Genomic DNA, 22,625 nt, shown 5'->3' with positions numbered 1-22,625 from the left:
TTACCTTGCTGTCTTTGGAAGCAGTAGCACCACTCATTGTTAGATATCAAACTATCCTTGTATGTGTCACAGGAATTGAAGAACGCCCTTGTGCACGGCTCATTCTTGTCAAGGTAAATGCTTCCAAGTTCTGACTGGTCCAACAACAGGTCGTAGTTCGTATCAAGCCTGTTGAACATCCAGCCGAGGGAGTCTTTGCAAATTGGCAAAATGCTGGTATCAAATCCTAGAAGCCAAAAACAAAATAAATCAGGTAACAGGAAAGATAAAGCAGGTACTGAGCTCAGCCACCACAAAAGCACGCTGTATCACAGACACTGTCCCAGTGCTACGAGGGTACAGCACACAAGCAGCGTGCGCCACTGAAATTCCATGTGTAAATTTCAATTCATCTTCATTTTTAAAAAATCATTAAGTTAATCTGCTTAAAATAAATCCTGTCATCATTCTCAAAACAGTTAGGACTATGAGCCTTCTTGTCAAATATTACACCTATAGCACGCATAGTATGTGCAGTAATCAACAACCTATGATTTCCTGGGAAGTAATTTTTTGGAGAAATTTAGTGATGTTACACATCAGGAGAGGGAAGCAAAGCTGAAGTGGCACACAAAGTTCACAAAACTAATGAAAGACTAAATACCAAGCAACTTACTGGAGTACACTTGTTTCTTCCCATTACGTATATTCAGCTGAATGAAAACGGAACTTGATATGGTCTCAGCAATGCCTAGAAAGTTCTGGTATCCGAGCTTTATCTGATGCACTGTACGTATCAGGGGAGGCATGCAAAAAGGGACTACTAAGAGCAGCCTGTTTCCAGTGTAAGATCTACCTGTACATCTTGCTTAAACTGCTCCCTGGTAACCAGGCCACCAGGAAGAGGTTGAATTAATTACTCCTGCAGCCAGATCTCAGATTTCACATACTCTGTATCAGCTGTGAAGTACAAGCAGACTTGCATATGGACATGGAAGGGAAATGCATGAGCTGACAGGCCTCTCACTTAGATGTGAGCTGCGTTTAACACAGATTTTTTCCTGTTCATGTGTCACGGGTCTTGCCATGATGAACACTTGACTGTACATCCTAACAGACAACAAGATTTAGCTGAATACAAGATTCTACTGAATAGCTTTTCAGCTAAAACCAAGCAATGAAAAGATGAGACTGTGGCTATAGAGAAGCTGATGCGAGAGTTCCACTTAGCATACAGGAATTCCCAGCTTCTACTATTGTTAAAAATCGAGCTGTTGTTCTGAAAACAATAAAATCCGAAAAATAGTTGTATACTTCTAAAACAAGTCAAACTAGAGAATTCAGAAACCTGACTTAGAAATCAATTTACATTTCTTTAGATATATATGCATGTGGGAACATCCAGACTGTGGCAGAGCAACCATTTCAGAAAGGAAAATGCCCAAACACAAATTCCCTCTCCCTAAACATTCTAAATAAATGTCTTTTGCTTCAGTTAATCTTGCTCCCTGTTGGCTTGTTGCATTCACTGTTATTTCTGCTTTATAGGAAAAAAAAAAAAATCACAATCCTTTTGGTACTGATTACACTGGTATGTTTAACACAATGTAAAAACAACTATGAAGCATCCAAGAAAAGGACACTCTTCCTTACTCTCCAGCTTCTGACAAAACAACTTAATTTTTCTGTGGACTACGGAGAGCAGGGACAGACAAGAGCAGACCAAATGTACAAGGGTATCCCAGTACATGTGTTATTCACCTTCACCTGTGAAAGACATCAAAATTATTTAACAAGTGTTCCAAATGTTCCAAAAGAACTTCGGAATGTTCTTCCACTTTAAAACATTTTTTTCCAAGGATGAATTTTCAGTATAATATTATTTACCTCTCAGGCTCTGTTCCTGAAGGCCTCTTAACACTTCCCAGACACTTCTCTTTCCTCCGCTAGTCCTGCTTTCAGCTAGAGCTCCTCCACAAGACACTGGATTCAGAAAGTGCTTGATATGAAACATACCATTTCCTATCCTGCCTTTTGTGTACCTGTATGCAGGGAGGAATTATTCTTGTGCTCATAAAATTTTTCTGATTTTGGAATTTTTGCAAGCTCACCAGACTGTAAGAAAAGTTGCAGAAAAAGAGCAACCATGAAGAGAAGACAGAGACTTCATTCAATAAGGTGCTGGCAAGAATAGAAGACAAAAGTCATTCTAAATGTGTATTCAGGGTTGAATGTTGTTGCCAAACTAGATAACGGTGCAGAAAAGTACATCAGTATGTGGAATTTCTAGCATCAGTCTAGTGAAAGAGTCACCATTCTCAAGTTTAGTACGCAGTATATGTGGTCCATGCTGGAATAATAAATTCACTCAAGTACACCCTTAAGTATACTACCTTAGAGGATACTAAGAGTTCTTTTACTTATAGAACACTTGTTCCTAAGGAAAACAAAAACAACCAAGCACTCTGGTTATTTCATTTCTAGTAGTCAATTTCAATTTTTATCATAAAAGGAAATAAATTCGTCTGAGGTACGTTGAAAGGCCACTTAAAATTTCAAAAGTTTTGAGCATCACTAAGTTACGGTGTGGAATAAAATTGCATGACTTCAAGAGGTTGTATTCGGGAGGTTTTATCCATAAGCTAGCAATTTCAGTTCATCCTCTACTCCAATTCCTCAGAATTTTCTCTCTTCTATACAGCTTTTATATTTTTAAAAAAAGTGTCCAGTAGTGAAATCCCTCTGGCTTTCCAAGATAATTCCGTGTAACAAAACTTCATAGGTTAGTTCAGTGCCTGAAAAATAACGTTTATTTTACATTAAAGCTGTCATAACCTACCTATTCATTAGTATCTGGTTGAAAAAGACCGCCAAGATCTTCTTTTCAAACCATCAACCCATACCCACCACACCTGCTGAATCACATCCCTCAGTGCCACATCTCCCCTTTTCTTCAACACCTCCAGGGATGGTGACTCCACCACCTTCCCAGGCAGCCCATTCCAGTGCTCTCTCCTGGTGCAACCTGAGCCCATCACCTCTCATCCTATCGCTATTACCTGGGAGAAGTTGTCCTATACCTTGTTACAAAATCCCTCCAGGTAGCTGTACACTATTATTTAAAATTCTTCCTTTCTTTGGTATTTACAATCGTAGCATTTTAAATAGAGAAAAATCATATCTCTTTGCTTTCATTTTGCTAAATGCAACAAGTTTCCTTGCAGTGTTGTAGAGAAACGTTTGAAGTCTATGTCAAATACTAGTATAGGTGAAATAAATAAAAATGGCTGAAGTACTTAAAAGTAGACCAGGCACGTGTTGACAGAGACAAAAAATGACCAAGTTAAAAACGAGCTGTCCACCTACTCTAGAACTGTTCTACCACACAAAGAGATCATTACCCGAGTTTGGTGTTCATAGTATCTACTCTTAAAAGATTACTATGATGTCAAGTAAGCAACTGGGAAAACTTGGGATGATCATTTCATTCTGCAATGATTTTCTACCTCTACTGTAATATTGAGAAATCAATACACCTCTTATTCTCAAAGGTGACAGACTTCAGAAAAAAAGAAGTCAAAGCACTTAAGAACACCTGATGTGGTTTGACGCAAGGTAAATTAACATTAAGTGACCCAGAACGAGAAATAAATTGCTCCAAATCACAGACTACCTATATTTTTACTTCACGAGTCAAGTGGAATGCTGCTCTTACACATTTTTCACAGCTGTGAAGAAAACAAACCGAAGAAAGGAGAAGAATTATTACAGCAAAAGGATAGTAATTTCTTCCTGTTAATGTTCCAGAATATCATGTTGAAGAGAGCAAAACTGCTGCTCAGATGCCTGAATTAGTGGAAAAAACTCTCATTTTAAGCACTTATTTGAATTCTATTTCCAGATATGATAATGAAGAGGGCTTTCATGTAGCTATTTCTGAACATTGTGTAAATCTAGTAAAAGTGAACAAAAGAAGTATTAAGGATTTAGCTTTATTTCATCTAATGCATATACTGCAAAAGAACTTGATTTTTAAAAAATGGAAAGTACCAGCATAAGCTCCTTTCCCCAGCCAAAACAATCCCAAGGGAAAGGCTACTGACAAACGTACCCCTCGCTCATGGCTTAAACATCAGCATCCAAAATGTTATTTTGAAAGAAACCAACAAAAACATGATCCATTTCTGATTATTTTTCAGGAGAGAATTTCAACTCACGGTAATCATAATCTGCTTTTCAATGTAGAAATATTATTTGCCTTGGTTATTATGCTCATAAGAAATAAATCCTTGTGTACGTTGAGGAAGATAGCTTTTGTAATTGTTTATGGGGAAATCAAAACAGCATACACACGGCTCACATAGTGCATTATGTAAAGTTGCTTATATGCCAAGGGAAGCAAAAGGCGTGATTCTTTCTGCTACCAGCTCACAGTCCAGCACAGTAAAAAGCACTGCCAAATCACACGAGTGAATAAACTCAACGTGCTCTATGCTTGAGAGCAAACTGCTGTCTAAACCACAGTCTTTATTTGCTCAGCTAGCAAGCTGCATAGCAAGGTCCACACTTGTGATTTTATTTTTTTTATCATATATAGGCTATGAGAAAACTTTATGTTAACAGTACCTCAGAGCTGAAGTCTACACTGCACAAGCTGGGAATGACTTTTCCTTCCCAGTCTAGTTTTACCAGAACAGATCTGAGCAAGGACTAAACTTAAGAGAGGTATGGGAACTGTTGAGTTATGGCCTGAACCACTCATTGAGTATCTGGGGAAAGGATGGGGTCAGCCTTGGGAGCGCAAGCAAAGGCAATTCAGCTGTGTGACCAGAAGGGGTGAAGCCTGGCTGAACCTAGACCTCATTACAGGCTGACTGCCAAACTGTGGAAGGTGCTCTGGTTGGAGATGCCTTCTTAGTGGAGCTTTCCCCTCTGCAAACCTACAACCTTCTGATACAGGTGAGCAATCTTCCCTTCCTTTATGGCACCTTTCTATCACGCTGGTCCTTCTGTCATCACACCTCTAACTCCTTTCCCATCGTACTGGTCTGTCCAATTGCTACAGGGGACAATTTAGCAGATGTGAAGGCTTTTTGTCACGTCTGCTGCTCACAAAAAATACTGCTCTAGTTGAGACTCACCTGGCACCAAGTGGTAGCATCAGGCACGCACTCTGTGTAGCCTAAAATTTTAATGTATTCCTGATGACTACAATTACACAGGTGGGAGCAGAGTCAGGATTAAAGACACTGGGAAGGTACCAAAGGTACTGATTCGTTTTACAACAAAATGTGGATGGAAAAGAAATAGAGCACTGTTGCAAAGTCCCTTAAACATTTGTGAAAGTTCAAATCCTGAAGTCTCTCCTTTTCCAGAAAGTGTTTTAGAGAATTTTACACGGAAAAGGTAAAATTCCAGCTGAAGCCTATTGCGGATAGATGTAAACATGCTCCTATGTGGATGGCATAGATTAAATGAGTTCTGCAAAGGCCGCATTTTAAATAAACAGATTGTTAAGGAAAAGGTAACTGAGAAGAGAGGAATAAAATTAACAATGCTACAAAAAAACATCTATATCTGCTTCGCTGTGTACAAGAATAGTCTTGCCTGTACATGATTGAAACAAATGCCAGCGAACAGTACAAATTTAGTTCGTTTAGATTCTTGATTTTAGGTGAACATGCATTAATTTAAAATTCCAATTCAGATGAGCTTCTGAGTAGGCTAATCTGACAATGCAGAAAGTCCTTGAAAGAGCCTTTTCCCTCCAGGAAACTTAACTGCAACTTCGATTCAGCTCACCAGCCTCAGCAGCTCTGCAGTTAGAGGATACTGGATACTGAAAGATAACATCAGAAAGCAGGCAAGCTTTCAATCAAGTCAGTATTTTCAAGACATCAAAAACAATGTTTAAAACTAGAAGCTCCATCTCTTAGAACTACACAATGACTGCATGGGAGACATCCATAGTAGTAGTGGTTTACCAGTCTGCTTACCAGTTCTGCCTATTTACTGAAGTTCTGAAATACACTTCAGCAAGGAGGTCCAGGGACACTTAATTTCTCTGTATGCCAACTGTATCACGTCTCTTCAAGAAGAAACTTCAGATACTTAAAATGAACTGAAGACCTCCACACAGATATCTGAAATTACTTATTTGCATTATTCTATATGAAATCAGTCAGATATTGCTTTGAGCTTGTAGAGTATTTGGCAATTTTAGTGTAACAATATCTCTTCATACCAGCTTTAGACAAGCCATTTACAGTTAGTTCTCTTTCAGTTTTTTTTGTTGTTGTTACTTATTTTGCGTATTTTAACCAAGTAACCACATTATTACCAACTCCTAAGAATATTCCCTATCATCTGGCCTCTAGTCTTTCAGTTCCCAACATTACACGGTGTACAAGTACTCCTCAGAAACAGACTGCTAACACAAATATTTATGGGACTATGGTATTTTTTATGCTTTACATCTGCTGCATTAATTCCGCAGAGTTTTATCTCACAAAATTAATACAGAAATAGACTAACTTTAAATCGATGAGTAAAATCAACTCTTTACCTCCCTATGCACAAAGGAAGGACATAATGAGTATGACAGGGCAGTACAGATAAAGCACCCTTTTCCTGCTTACGTCATCTAACCAGACCATGAATGTGAAAAGGGAAAGTATCTTCTTCTTATGTACCATTTATAATAATGATACTTCCAGGGACATACTATCTGAATACATTTGAGCAGAAAACAGATTTTGGAAATTAAATTTATTCAATTACTACAAACATTCTAGCTTGCACAACTAATATGATACAAATCTAAAAAAAAAAGTGTCAGTTAAAAACAAACTATCTAAGTCCTGGTAAAAACACAACATCGTAGATGCTTTATGTTTTTAGCTTAGTATCAGAATATTGAAGCTTGTAATGGAACAGTAATTTCAGCACCAGTGTTAGGGCTGTTATGAAGCAGCAACCATGAATGTAACCATCAATGTGAACTTTAACAGCTGAAATAATCCTAATAGAGTTATCAGCTTTCACCCTCTCTACCTTGGTCGGAAGGACTGTGCCCAAGACTTTAAATAAATCCTGTCCCAAATGCCAGAAAAGAGACTGAAACAGGTGAAAAAAAAACAACCTAAATGCAAACAGACATCCAGGAAGGATGTCACAAACTGCTTTTTAAAATTCAGAATCGTTTCTCAGCAAAGAAGGAACACTGACAAGAATAAAAGCCTGAGGGAGAGCGTGCCATGACAGATTTTTAACTCCTCAATGGTAGCGAACAAGTCCAGGGTTCTGCTGAAATAATTAGGACTATGAATGCATTCAAGCAGCTGTTTTGTTTTTTTTTTTCTTTGTTACTGTTGATATGTATAGGTCCTTAACTCAGGCAACAAGTATAAGGTCTCTACATACAATCAGCAAATTCTTTGCATGATCTGTTTCTAGGCATAGCTGTTACACACCCCGAAAATAAAGGGCTGGACTTTTTAATCCTGACATCGTTAGGAATTCAGATGCCTGATATTTTCAAACTACTAAGACTTTCGAGACCAACTTCTGAGGGACTTGATCAGAGCTTATCCAGAGCTTACATCTTGAAGAACAGATGTAAGAATTTCTTAATAGCATCAGAAAGTATATTACCAGAAAAAGAACGATAATCATTCAGTATTTCTTATTTGTGTTTCTACAGGGACACAGAGGCACAATATTTCCTTACAAACTACCAAATGACCACCTGATTTCAAAAGCAAACCAACCATTCTGGATACAGGTGATCAGGACTTGTCAGGAGCTTCCTGGGAAAACAAATGCCATCGTTGTCCATGTTCTCCCTCCTCATTTTTCACCGCAGCTTTTAGTGCTGAGCATGATACCATGTGATACAGGACATCCCTTTGGTCAGTCCATGTCAGCTGTGCTGGTTTTGTCCCTTCCCAGCTGCTTGTGCACTCCCCAGCCCCATGCTGGCAGGGCAGCACAAGGAAGACAAATGTTTTTGCCTCTGTGCAAGCACTGCTTGGCAACATCTAAATATCGGTGTGCTGTCACCTCCATTTTAAACGAAATCCAAAACATAGCATTATACAAGCCTCCAGTAAGAAAATTAACTCAATGCCAGCCAAAACCAGGAAAGGCTCCTAAACAGTTTAGCTGCACTATTGACCTCTTGACTTTTTTTTACCCATCATCATTTTATCCCTTCACTCAAGTGATTACTCAGCAAGAAATAGAACTCTACGCGGTGCTTGAGCTGAACTTTAACTGAGTGACGTGGTTACACCAGTTATATTATTAGGTACATGTATTACTATACAATAAATGCTTATAGAAGCATTTTTTTTCCCCACTGCTTTTACTCCTAGTTAAGAGCATACAGTAGCTATGTGAACCAACTGGAAATATATGTTACGTTTTTCTCAGTATCAGTGAAGTAACATTCCTCAAACAGCTCTGAAGTTTCAAGTGAGCAACATGTATCTGAACTAAGCCATACAGCTCTGCTTCACGAATAAGAAATTAACTTCAGAAAAGCACAAAGTTAGGGCTTCACGCACATGCCCGTTTAAAACACAATGATAAGGCAAGTGTTGCAAGCAAACACCAAAGACAGCATCAAATAACCCAAGTAGAAATCTCTTACTGGTTCTTTCAGGCCTTTGAACAATCCTAGTCTTCTTGTTCTGAATTCCGCTTTCATGAAGTGCCTTAAACCAGTCTCTCAACCTGTTTGCGATCTCCCTAAATTCCAGGTCACTGCAAACTGAAAAACAAAATGCGAAATGTTCAACTTTTTTTTTTTGCATGCTAAATAGAACTCTTCAAATTAATTATACTTAAAGTAAAACATGTAAAACAATACAGACACATACATTCCACAGTTTGCTTTCCTTCATAAAACTCGCTTTCATTACTTAGGTCAGCCCTCACAGCCCAATTAGGGTCTTGAGAAATAAAATTATTACATAAGTGTAAAAATATTTGTGTGTAAAAATGCATGAAATATATCTATAAGCTGATTAAGTCATTTGCAAGCTACTGCTAAGAACTGAAACAGCCCTAGCAAGATATTCTCACATCTTACTCTAGAAGGCTGCGTGATGAATCCAGGACAGCCTTTCTGAGGTCCATTTCTACATTCAGTGGGCAATGGTACAGTAAGCCCTACCACAAGATGTTGGACATGTATACAGTTAATGCAGGAACACTCCCCTCGCTTTTCTACATTGAAACGTGAAGAAAAAGAAACGGTGTTGACAGAGAAGGTGCTTCAAGAATGCCCTGAAAGCTTATGTGATTGAATTCAGTTTTAAAAGCAGAAGATCGTGAACACTTACCTGCAAAAGGCAACAGACCTTGGTGACTGAAAGGATGGTTTCTTTGATGAGAAACAGCAAAGACAGAGAAAGCACACAAAACTAAAGAGACTATCTGCAGCAACAAGAGCAAATGTAGCAGAGAGCAAGAGATAAGCAGCAGACTGGCTTGAGGACTGTACAGTAATGGCAGTACTGAGGACTGCAGAAGAAACAGCCAACAAAGCTTTGCATGGATGAGACCCGTTCCTTAACTTTTAAGCTGCTGGAGAAGATAGCAAAGAGAATGTGTGCTTGGAGATGTCCCTTCCAGAAGTCTGCCCTTCCATTTTCAACTGTTTGACAATAACTGGGTATACATTTCCCTCATCAACAGGTATAATTTCCAAGCGATATCAGCACAAAACCATGCAAGAGGAAGTTCAGACTGAACACCAGTAACTAAGCTACAACCTGAGGCATCAAGGCTCCACAGCAATGATCTTGAAAGTAAATCTCTCGTTCAGCTTGCCTTTCCTTTATTGTTGTCCCAGTTTTGTCAGTATTGCACATCACGCAACAGGCTGTTGGGGTGTAAAGGCACAGTGTGCTGCAGAGCTATGCTTCTCTAGCAACCTCATGTAAGTTCTGACTCTCTGAGAAGACACACTGGAATGTACTGCATTTTCCAAGAGCCTCCCCATGATTTCCAATTCTGAGTAATTTATTTTTGGGGTGTTTCGATTTACAACTCTTATTTATTCTGTATTATCTCACATTCCTGTCAATTAGCTTCTCCTATCTCACTTTTTTCCTCCTATTCCTTCCGCCTCCTTTCTCTGGAGGAGAGAAGAGAGAAGTATTGCGTGATTATCTCTTTAAACTGCTACAACTACGTAGCAATCTATAGTTCTTGGTGACATAACTTTCAGCACACTTCAATAAATTAAACAACATCTATTTTATTTGACTAAGATAGAAACAAGTCACCATGCCAGCAACAGAAGGCACCGCTGCACTTTATTTTTAATTTGCCTAAAACATCTCAAGACTTTGATTCTCTCCACCAAAGATTTAGGTGCAATATATGTGCAGAATATATGCAAATTGATCATTAAAACTTATATTGTGCTTTTTTTCTTGTGCATTAGCACCTACCTGTGTATTTTTTTTTTTTCCCCTTGGATAATTCAACAGGGCACTAGAGAAAGAATTGTTAATGATCTATGGCCTGTATCTTCAAAGATGTCATCCTGTGACATCTGGATGAAAACGATCTTCTGAGCCAAGATCCACCTCATATGTCAAGCTCATAGGATTTCCATACTGCTATAATGCCATCTCGCATCAGCTGACAGGCCAGAATAAAGAATCTGACTTGGAATACTGACTTCTTTAATTTTCCCTTCCATTACATCATAACATGGTCTCCACTAACTACCCTTCCTAGGTTTAGCAGAAAAACTTTCAGAATTGAACCAAAGGGACAGCACTTGAGCCTGGCTATTTTGGGCTACGTCTAATTAAGGAGCTTTGGATTTAAGTAACAAGTTCTATCTCAGTAACATTAACTGAAAGAAGCACATGACAACTGCATGATGGAGAGATGTACAATTTCTCCACTTTCTAGAAGCAGTCAAATAGACATCATTAAGCTAATCCAACTCATAAGTCAATTTAGATGTGCAAAAGAAGCATTAGGAAAGGGCAACAGTGCTTTTTTGACTGCTATGTGTAAGATACTGCTCACAGTTTCAGCATCTGACACTTGCCACTGTTGTTTATAATATAACCTAAAATGGCATTTTGTGTGTTCTTGTGAATTGCTTTCCTTTCAAAATGGAATGTACATATGGCACATCTGGGGCATCAGACACATCCTGTATCAGTTCTCAGACTGGGAGCACTCTTTTAACTTCAGTTTCTTACAACCCTCTTCCCAAACTTTGCTTGAAATTTTAAATTACGAGTTCTAGATAAAAATAAAGACTGAGAAAATGATAATCTTTTTGTTGCTGTTGTTAATTTTACAGATTTTGGTATCTTGAACACAGATTATTTCCAAAAATCAAGGCAATGCAAAACAAGCTGATTATAACTGTCATTTGATTATTTTACACCCCATAGCTACTCAAGAGCTGGAGTCAGCTCTCAAACACAGCAGGTAATTACATTTACCCTATTATCAATTTAAATGCACAGTGAATTTTCAGTTCATAACACTTCTAATATGTCAAGTAAAACCAGATGTCTTCTGTAAGTGAAATATACATGAAAGATGCAGCAGAACTACACTGATATGGACAATTAATAATTTACATAGACAAAGTGTGCTCTTATCAAGCACAAGCTTATAAAAATATCACATATCTTAATATTTGATTATCACAGGTGCTTTTTTAATCAACCAACATTAATTTATTAACATTTCTGAAGACTACTTCAGCATTTCAGAAATATAAAACAATCTTATGAAAATATATACACTTATATCGTACTAAACTAGGGGAAAATAAAAGCCAAGGCTATTCTAACATGAGAATTGTAACATTTTTTAAAAAACCTTATCAGAAAATGGCATTTTCTCCTCAAAAATGACAAAGCAGAAAAAAAACAGATTTACAGAAGTATGCAAGGAACACATAAAATCAACAGAATCAGAACAGGTTGGGAGAAACCACAAAAGATCATCAGGTCCAACACACTGTACTAGGTGGAGAAATCAGATCCTTAGATCATAAATCCCTTTAGGAGAAAGAATATTAGCCACCCAGGCTGACAGACAAATTGAAGATTCTTCCTCATTTCTAAAAGCACTTCATCACATTTTGTTCCTGTTTCCACATCCCATGATTGTATGACATATAAGAACCATTCTAACACATAAAAAAAAGCAGCAAGATCATCTTGAAAACTGCAAAATAAATTCCCACTCAGCATCAAATCAAGAAGTTCTCTTTAGCTTTCCAAGAACATTCAGATTAATAGACAGCACACTTTGAAAAAAAAAAATTAGTCTAAGAAGTAGCTTTCTGAAGGTCCTGAGGAGAACAAACATGAGACATTATCACAACTACAAATGCAATTTTTTTTCACAGAAGTTGGGCTGCACAAAGTAATCCTAAGCTATGCTTAATTAAAATCATTGTTTTGTAACAAAAATAAAAATAAAAAAAACAGGTATAGTTGCTGAAAACATCGACACTGGTGTGGGGTTTTATTTGTGTCCTGTCTCAGTGCAGTACCAGCCACAGAACTCCAATTTAATAGTAACAATTAATGTGAATAAACTTTGCTCTCTCTGTAAGAGAGGGTCAGCCTAATGCTTTAGTCACTAAAACACTGCCAATGAAACAGGCCTGCTCAAGGTTAGGCTATACCATGAAAAGTTTTATTAATTAATGCTTTCTAGAATATGCTTAGGGACTTTCTGTCCCAGTGATCAGCTTCCTGAGATACCTGCTGCTGAAATTACTATATGCACTGGTATGTACTGATATAAAATAGGTCAAGATGAGGTAACTCAGATTTATTCAGACTATTATTTCATCTGATAGACTGGGAGATGAATCTTTAATGGCGAAAGACAGACAGTAAAGGTTGTAGAAGGTTAGACAGTAATCAGAAAACGCATATTAAATCACACAAATTCACTCAGGAACCTGCCAGGAAGTACTTCTGTTTTTGTCTAATGTCAGGGCAAGGCACTTCTGCTATTCCAATCAATTCCAGCAGCCATTAAGAGAATTAGTATGAGGTAAAATGAAGCCACCAGCTCAGGGGTTACTAGAGCTCCCTGTCATCTTAAGTATTAAAAACTGACTGAATTTTAAAAACAACTTACATAGCTAAGCAAAAACATGAAGGGATTTGAAAACTTGTAGATACCCAGTCCAGAAATATCTTTATAGTATTATTTAAATATCACGTGGAACCAACTGTTCCATTTATTTTCACGTATGGTAAACGTTACAACTTGTGTGGACATCTGAATGTATTTTACTGGTTTGAACTCGAATATCATAGAACGGCTTGGGTTGAAGGGGACCTTCTGACACAGCAGAGAAAAAGGTATTTTAACAGTGCATACTTTTCATATAAATAGATACATATATAAAGTTATCTGGAATTCAACAAACGTAAATCATTATCATATTGAAAAACGCACACTGAAATACTGTTATATTACAGATAAACTTCTGTTAAGAGTCCAAAAGCAATCTGGGAGAAAAATAGAATACATACACCCCACGCTACTAGCATCATTCACAACTGGACAAGGAACCATAAACCTGGAGACAGAAGTTGTGCCTCTATTTACTTTAGGAAGATGTACTTTGACCTGAATTTTCAATATAGCATAACTACTTACAAACTCAGTTCTAAGAACACATCACCTGACAGCTGTGAAGGAAGCCATACAAAATTGAAGGCATTATTAGCATATAGTTTAATATAAATTTGAGTTTAAAATTGATCCACTGATCTGTCTTCTTCAGAGACTGACAGACACAATTTTTCTGAGGACTTTTTATGATGCAACATAATGCGACTCTCTTCCACTTCCAAATTTGCTAATGGCCAGTTAGTTTAAAAGCTATGGTTTACTGACCAAATGTTTCTATTGGTCAATGGAATTATGTTGTAGCAGACAGAGTAAGCTTTATTTCAGAGTGAAACATGAAGACCCTGCCTTGCAAGAAGGCAGACCTCCAAGATGCAACGTGGCCCTAGAACATCCCACGATGTGGTTCTGTCCACCACATGACTTCATCACGTATTTCCTGGTACAGTTAGAAGTGCAGAAAAGCTCATACAAGCAATTATGCATTCAAGCAGAATTGTAACTAGAGAATCACATAAATGCAAAAATAATCAGAAGTAAATATACACAGTTTACAGAAAACTTGAGAAGCAGGATAACATCTAACACTGCCTCCAGCAAACAAGAAAACACTCCTTGAGATAGATAAATTAAGAATAACTGTGCACTAAAGCAAGACTTACCATCTCAGCTTCTTCAGTGAGTTGGAATCATTACAGATGCTTACAGAATAACTTAGATTGGAAGTGAATTCCAGAAGCATTTAGACTTCTGCAACTCCAAATGTCTTTAGTCAAAAAGCCTTATTGCATCAGGTAGCTCAGGGCAGTGCCCTGACTGATCATTGTGCCATTCACATGAAGGTTCTTCACTCTATGAAGGACTAACTTGCATTAAAAGCAACAGTATGTGACCATCTCATAACGCTATAGGGCTTCCCATTTTTTCAAGGGAAGACTGCTACCATGCATCCAGGATCGCTGGACATCCAGCTACTGGCTACAGCAGCCATTCCAATTCAATTGTGAGAATGCTCATTTAGAACAGTTCAGATCCAATGCTTGGAGAGTCCAATATTCTATCTACTACCTGGTCATACTACTGTATGGCTGCACAGTCAGTCTGAAATACCTTTGCTGTGCTAATTAACTGCACATCCAGCACGTGCTTGTAAGAGCATTTCTTTTCAGGAGAGCTGCTCAAGAAAATACAGTAACCCTAATACTGCAGAGCCTTTAAACACAGCAGGTATTAAAGTGGATTATCACATAAAGGAGAACTATGTGGAATTGGTGTTCTGTGAGGCTGCCATTCTGCATAGGTGTATGAATTTAAACGTAAAGAACAGATCGTTCAAACTGCGCTCAGACTGAGGGCTAGGTAACCGAACATCTAAGAATACATTTAAAAAGTGGTATGCAAATGGTCTAACAATTCCTGAATAAACAGCAATATTTCTAGCTCTGTCACAAATGGGAAGGATTATGTATGGCAAAAATAGATGTGTTAACTAAAAACAATTTGTCTGAAGGACAAAAAGCCCTTCGAACAAGGGCTGAACAACAGGACAGGCATTTAGGTCAGCTCTTCACAGTCCCATATGTATAACCAGAACTTTATAAATAATGTAAATTGAAAAACTTTGTATATATACTTCCATTTTTACAAGACAACGGAGTTTATTAGCCATCTGTTACCTCCAGGGCCCATGATTTTAAGAAGATACCTTGAAATTAACGAATAAAGGCATTCTGATTTCCTTACTATTTAACTAAACATAATGAATTTTCTACTTCACTTAGTCTGTGTTATGAGATAATTAATATAAATGCTGCAGATACCGTATCAGGGAACTGCAGCTGCTTAGTCCTACTGTCTCAAATTAATGTTCCATACAGACATTCTGCTCATGATTAATGTTTCGTAAAATTTAAAATGATTTCAATTAAATTACATTTTCAAAAAATAAAACTTAAACATTTCTGTTTCCTCACTGCTTTAAAGACTCCACAGATTGAAATATAATGACCACTTCACAGTGCAGGAAAAATAGTAGTAACATACAGAATTTACATATTAAGGTACTATTTTCCACTTAAAACATACAAGCTTTCTAAAGCATCACAAATAAGACAATAGTACTTTCTTAATCTGTCACAAGTATCTGTTGCATTATCAATTTACTTTCTGAAGACAGTTGTTACACGTGTCCTCCTTTGCTAACTGCCACTAACCTGAAGTGTTGGTTATCATCATGCTCTGGTGTTTTGAACAAGTAATTTCTGAGGATGAAGACGATGTTATTAATCTGCAGTTTATGCAGCTATACAACAAAAAACCATCAGACAGTCAGCAGATGCTCCAGTATAACATGCTATATTCTAAGACCTTTTCATTCCCAAATCCAGTATTTTTCATCATTTAAGGCATAACAAGTTTCAAAGGATAGAATATCAATCATCTTAGTAGTGAAAGCTTTCTAGTCAACAATACTCTAATGGTAACGTAGCTTTTAAAATTTAGTTTCAAGTCTCTCTCAAAGCATTACACACCACTGGGAAGAAGTCAGGACATTTTCTTCCTTTCAAGGACAAGACTGACAGGGTCTTATAATGACATTTTTGTATTTGACATAAAGTCATTCCAATCAACAGACAAGGGTAAGAAATGACAACGACACTATATAGAGAAAACACAAATTCCTACACTGAAAAATCAGAATTTTTCTGAAATCAGATGCATTCTGTGCTTGAAGAGGCTTCAAAGGTCTACCACATTGGGTAGAAGGAGTGGATGGAAAATTGACAGTGTACTTTGATGGAACTGTCCACTGGTTTGCTCTATTCTTCTTGCAAGGAACGACAGCACAAGTGAACATGAGGCTAAACAATCAACATTATCAACAATAGAAACCTTAACTAAATTCTGTTCTATCATAAAGGAATTATATATCACATTGGACCTCACTAATGTCAGACAGATTAAGGCTACCACTGCAGCAATTTTGTTGTTTGAGGCCTTCAAAGGCAGATAAAACAAGCTCCTGCCCTACTACTGAAGGAATCCTTTATGCTGACAATATAAGAGAAGGGCCAACTTCCTACCACAAGATGCACCACAAGATGCAAAAATTGCTGCACTGTACCACCTCACTGAGAACAGAACTGTAGTTAAATAAACGTAATCTGCAGCTTTGACTTCACACAAACTTAGTACTCAAAAGTTGAAGGAGAAATGAAAAAAGCAATGATTTTTTAAAATATATGATTAGTGTACAAATATTCAAAAGGCTCACACATGCAGACATGAAAGACGTTAGCAGAGTGTAATTCCACAGTGGAACCAAATAAAGGACTATAAAACTATTGCTTTTCACCCAGCATACAGAAAGCAGACCGTGGAGACAGCTATTCCCAGAGGCACACCTGAAAGTGGAACAGATAGTTCATGCAAACAAGGGAGTCTGGCAACGAACCCACAGCAAACCAAGGAGAAAAGCAGAGGAGAAAGCCAATGAGCTGCAATATCTGACAATGCATATACATCCTTCTGTGACCTCCAGTGCTCCTCCACCTCAAGTCTGTGTCCCAGAATTGGAGACCACATTACATTCAGCCTAAGAAATGCTTACAGAGCAAGCGAGGCATTCATAAAAGATATTCTCTATGGGTGCTCTCTGATTTTAAGGGACAAATTTAACATCATTCTTCAGGGGAGGTACTGATCTGAACTGGCTATCAAAATAAACTGCTTCATTATCTACCAGTTAAGAAATAAATACATAGAAGCTTTCCCTTAGCAAAGCAAGCAATTTTCTACAGAACAGAAAGCGAGACTTCCAGAGGCTGGAAACCTTTTTTTCAAAAGCAAAAGTTTTAAGAGAGTTAACAAAAAAGAAAAAAATCCACCATTAAATGTTTCCTTCTTTCATTCATATATGTATTTTTTCCCAATCTGTTCCGCCTAGTAGGCTAAGAAACTATAGGTTTTGTCTGAGCACACTGGATTCTAACAACATTGCTGTTTTCCCATCACAGATCAGAGCCCATGCATGTACTTACAGTCAAGTTGAACCTAGCAACAGCACATGCTCTTAGGAAACTTTATATCCTGCCCTTACATATCCTGTCTGTAAGCAACAAAACAGGATGTTTATATAGCCTTTCCAGTCAAGCTGAATGAAGACTAGAAGGGAAGAAATAAGAAGACATTTGCCATTTGACCTGCAGCATCGAATAAATCTCAACTTTTTTAAAGGGTACTTCTTAAGCATTTATAGAGAATAAAAATTTGTCACCTGAGACACTAAAAAGAGAAACTGACTTGTGTGTTGGCAGCAAAAGATCCCATGTAAATTTAACAAAATGCAAGCACACAATGAAGTTGATACACAAGGCCATTAAAGAACTCATTGTTTGCAATGGCAAGGAGAGTACTTCAAAGCTCCAAATGTACATACTTCTTTAACCTCTGCTTGCAGGGAGAAAAAGTTTTGTAGAAGCAGAAGAGAAATTCTGACTGCAGTAAAACAGCAGCTTTCCATCATTATGGATGCCAGTTTTATGCCTGTAAGCACGAGTGGCTTCAGATCAGTTTCAGATCAAACTCTATCAAGTCTAACGTCTTGTCTCCAAGAGCAAATTATCACAACTGCTCTGGAAAGAGAGCAGAGCAATATTTTTGTGGATCAGGCAGGGGGATGAAAGCTTACAATGCTCATAGACATATTGGGTTCACCTAACTTAAGTTAGTAGTGAAGAATCTGACTACTTATGACTATGAGCATGTTTCATGTTTTAAGCAAATACAGTCTTTATTTTCATGAAAGGGTAAGTGAAAAAAAAAAAAGTGTCTGTGCAATAAAGATCCTCCTGAAATCTATTCATTATTTACTCACTATTTTGTAAGGGTAAACTTGCTGTGTACAAGTTGCAAATCCCATTAAGCAAGCGTTTCGCTACCCAGTGATAAAACATCAGTATTTATAAGACAGTGCTGTTTACCTGAACCCATCATTTTCCTCTTGTGAACTGGATATAGCCTATAAATATTGGAACCAACTTCTTTACAACTGACTAATTATGAAAGAATGTAACAGTGGCAACAGTATGTCACAAAGGTTCATCTAGCTCAGTACAACATAGTGAGCACGTAACAACATTTGTCTTATCTCTAACCACTTGTGCATAAGGCCTTTCTTAAGCCAGATATGAATTTCTATAGCTAGCAAAAGTAATCTGGTTTTTCAGTCGAGGTGAAAACCTACTTGAAGAACACAACATTCATTCCGTTGGCTCATCCTTGACAGCAGTAGTGGAAGGCAGACATAATCAGAACATTACCACTATTTCTGTGCTATAGAACCACAGCGTATGCAAAACCACTTATAGCCACTTTAAGGTTTTTGCCACCACTGACCTGTTAAAACATCAAAGAGAGCTCAAAGTGTCATCTACTGATAACCATACATGAATGCGTGAAAAATGAGAAGGGAAGACTGAAGTCTGCTGCAGGACAAAATGCAGCATGGCCAACAGTTGCCATTAACACTGGAACAGCTGCCCAGAGAGGCTGTGGATGCCCCGTCCATCCCTGGAGGTGATCAAGGCCAGGTAGGATGGAGCCCTGGGCAGCCTGGGCTGGTATTAAATGGGGAGGTTGGTGGCCCTGCATGTGGCAGGGGGACTGGAGATTCATTATCTTTGAGGTCCCTACCAACCCTGGCCATTCTGTGATTACCAGGACCTAGTGTAACATCCTGTGTAAGAAAGCACAATAGAACTTCAACCTTGAATTTTTGATGCTAGTCACTAACTGCACTTACAACTGATTTCTTTAAATGATATGTATGATGTTCTGAATCATAACAGTTCCAAGTTGAAATGAGAATTTACAGTAAGCATAAAGAACTGGAAACATTTCATTTGCAATTGTAAATAGTATAGTAATATAAAAATAAAACATACATTAAACTTCAAATATTACAATAATAGGGTTTCCTTTTAAAGACTGATTAAAAATATTTTTAAATCACAGAAAATAATTTTGCTTTTCTTATCTCCCAAATGCTACAACTACAGGGTGTACTTTCCTAGGAACAGCATGTATTTTTGAGACAGGATTCTGATAAACAAACTGTGATTAAAATGGAGATATTGTTACTTTCCTCCAGTTGGTAAACAAGTATTGTTTATTCGTAATCTTAAAAACAAGTTTTAAAAGCCCATTTATGAATATACTTTGCTTTATTCCACTACAGATCTAAAATCCTTCCATTATTCAGAGACAGTTACAAATCCGGCCCCTTTAAATGGATGTAATTGGGATTTTTGTATGAGAAATCCTCTAAGGAAGAGCTGCCCATGAATCATCTGATCTGGAAGGGACCTTAAAGACCATCTAGTCCAACTCCCAGCAAAGAACAGGGACACCTAGTTACAAAAATGACTCCGTTAATTCTCATAAGCCTACATGTAATCCTCTGAAAGTCAGTCCTGGTAGGCTAGAAAGCCTGGAAGGACTTAAATGCCATAAATATCAAGCTTTCCAGGAAAGGTACAGCTGCACAAGACCATTTAAAAGATTACAAGCAATTTTTCTGTGATAAATACATTCAGAGCTGTAAGTGACATTTTTATGATTATATTTTATGTTACATGCTAAGTCACACGCTTCTCGATTCATGACCACAAAAAGTAAGGCCAATGTATATTCTCACTCGTGTTCTGGTCAAAGGAAGAATATACCATCCTTACAATTGCCAGATACAAAAATATTAGATGTCCTTATGCCATAGTTTGGAACTTTATTCTGATGCTCTTTCCCACTGCTTTCTTTGTGGCATGTGTATTTGATTTGGTTTTTCTGAGCTACCACAATATCCTATTCACTTGCCAAACAACCTGCCTTTTGTCCTCTCACTTCTGAGGTTAACTCATCAGAAAGAGGTTAACTAAATAACAGTATGTTAATGGACTCTGAAGTATCTTTTAGCATTCTTTTACTGCACGTGTCAAAGTACTGCAAGAAAACAACTTCAAATATTAACCTTAAAAGAAAACGCAGAGGAAAAAAGAATCCTTTAAGACATAGTAAACTGGGTTATAAACCTACTTAAAACTTTCATCTACATCTAGATGCAGGTAAGGGGACAGTGTCACTGAAAAGACAAAACAGAAAAAAACCAAACACCCTTCAGTAGTCAGTTTCACCAAAAGCAAAGTTTACATTTCTCTTTTTAAATCACAGGAGTTTACAACAGACCTCTACTACAAACATGATACAAACATGATAATGTTAACATTTTTGACAGATTACTACTCAGTATGTATAAATATCTGACCTCTTCTGACTTCTAAATTAATAATAAACACAAGGGGTTTTTTTTATCTTTAATAATTACTTTTTACAAACAATATTTCAGCACTGTTAATCGTGTTACAGCTGGAAAGATTATTGTGGTGAAAATAGGAAAAGAAACAAACAGGGCAGGAATGCTCACCTGTATCCAAAGATCCAGGTTCACAGGAAAGACTCCACAGAGGAGGGATCCCCAGAAACAGATCCTTCCTAATGGCAGTCAGCCCTTCAATGGGGTCTACAGCTTCACCTGTGCTCCCAGGGCTGACTCAGCCCTTGTCTCAGGTGATCAATCAGTGGTTCAGGCCGTGACTCAACAGTTCCCATACAAGCTCTAATAAATCCCAATACAAACCCATTTTTCAAAGCCCCTTGAATTTAGGGGGTCGTTAGGATTTTAACACTGAGTCCTTCTTATTAGCATTCATCATACTAGTGGCATCGTAACAGTGTCACCATGTTAATGAGCCAGAGCTTACAGTTTGATACAACTGAGCAACTGCTGATGCTGCATACAAGGTGACTATAGCACTTGATCTTGCAGTATCAGCAGGAGCAACAGTTACAACAGATACTGCAGTTAATTACATGGATCTTTGTGCCCTCAGGGCTGAAGTTGGCTTTTTTACTTTTCACGAAGACTTTTAATGTTTTATTGATTGGGTTTCTGATATGTGAGGTAGTCTCTGTCTGGGATATAAAATTAAGATAGCAAGAAAGAAAAATAAAACTAATGCTGTAATTCATGAAGCAGGAAAAAAGCATCACAGTTGGGCAATTACAATAATTGAGCCACAAAATACCTAATTATTTTACTAATGTATGTTTTCATAGTGCTGATTCATCAGAGCACACCTTGGGTTTTTTTTCCCTCTTCTAAAAAGAAAATTTGCCTTCATGACAGTGAAACTCATGCAGATATAAAAAAATACATATCTCAAAGTAGATTTAGACGATGTCAAAATTAGTGCTACTACAACAATCACTTCAGCAACTTAACAGCAAGCATGCATGATACAACTGAAGTTCTTAAGTAAGCAGGAAATGAAACTACTAAAGACTGAATTCCCCTTCCTGAGAACTATTTGCAAATAGAATGTCACACATTCTTTGAATAGTGGGTTTGCATCTGACTTGAAGACCACTCAGTGAACTCCACTGATCCAACCTTCACTCAGAACACTATCAATACATCACATCATGCCTGAGTTTCCTAACGCTCTCTTGATCACCCAATAAGCTTTGACATGAATGACAGCACAAAACAGCTTGGCAGAAGGTTGCACAATTGCTAGCCTAAGTTTTAGCTTCCAAAAATAAGCAAGAGGGATAAATAACCTAGTTTAAAATAATTATCTTATACAGAAAGCATTTTTCTGGCAGTTATTTCTCACTGATGTGCAATGAATCACTCTTAAATGCAACTGCATATTGATGGTATAAAAATAGTATCGGTGAGAAAATGTTACAATCACATCAGTAATTGAGACAAACATAGCTGCACGTTGTTAGTTTATTCATGCGCTGCATGAACAGAAAGATAACGCTGATCCAGATGCTTAGCATATGATCTACATCTCTTTGGTTATTTATTCTCAATAGAATTATTGTGACACACTTCTAAAGCCTTTAATGTATCATAAGACCGTCACGGCCCC

General features: G+C 37.6%; 1 protein-coding gene across 2 annotated transcripts in view; it reads right to left on the bottom strand.

Moving 5' to 3' along the window:
* Window positions 1-22,625, bottom strand: part of SPOCK3 (SPARC (osteonectin), cwcv and kazal like domains proteoglycan 3) — a 159,376-nt gene that overhangs the window by 9,820 nt on the left and 126,931 nt on the right. For both annotated transcript variants that reach the window (XM_052690180.1, XM_052690181.1), the window contains 2 exons: window positions 8,633-8,752; window positions 5-226 (listed from right to left, as the gene is read on the bottom strand). In XM_052690180.1, coding sequence (XP_052546140.1) covers window positions 5-226; window positions 8,633-8,752 — 342 coding nt within the window. The remainder of the gene's footprint in view (window positions 1-4; window positions 227-8,632; window positions 8,753-22,625) is intronic.

The sequence above is a fragment of the Tympanuchus pallidicinctus genome, unplaced genomic scaffold, assembly GCF_026119805.1.
Source record: "Tympanuchus pallidicinctus isolate F22 unplaced genomic scaffold, pur_lepc_1.0 scaffold26, whole genome shotgun sequence".
Taxonomy (NCBI): Eukaryota; Metazoa; Chordata; class Aves; order Galliformes; family Phasianidae; genus Tympanuchus; species Tympanuchus pallidicinctus.
Note: the sequence above shows the minus strand (reverse complement) of the source record. Positions and strands in the feature narration are given on the sequence as shown.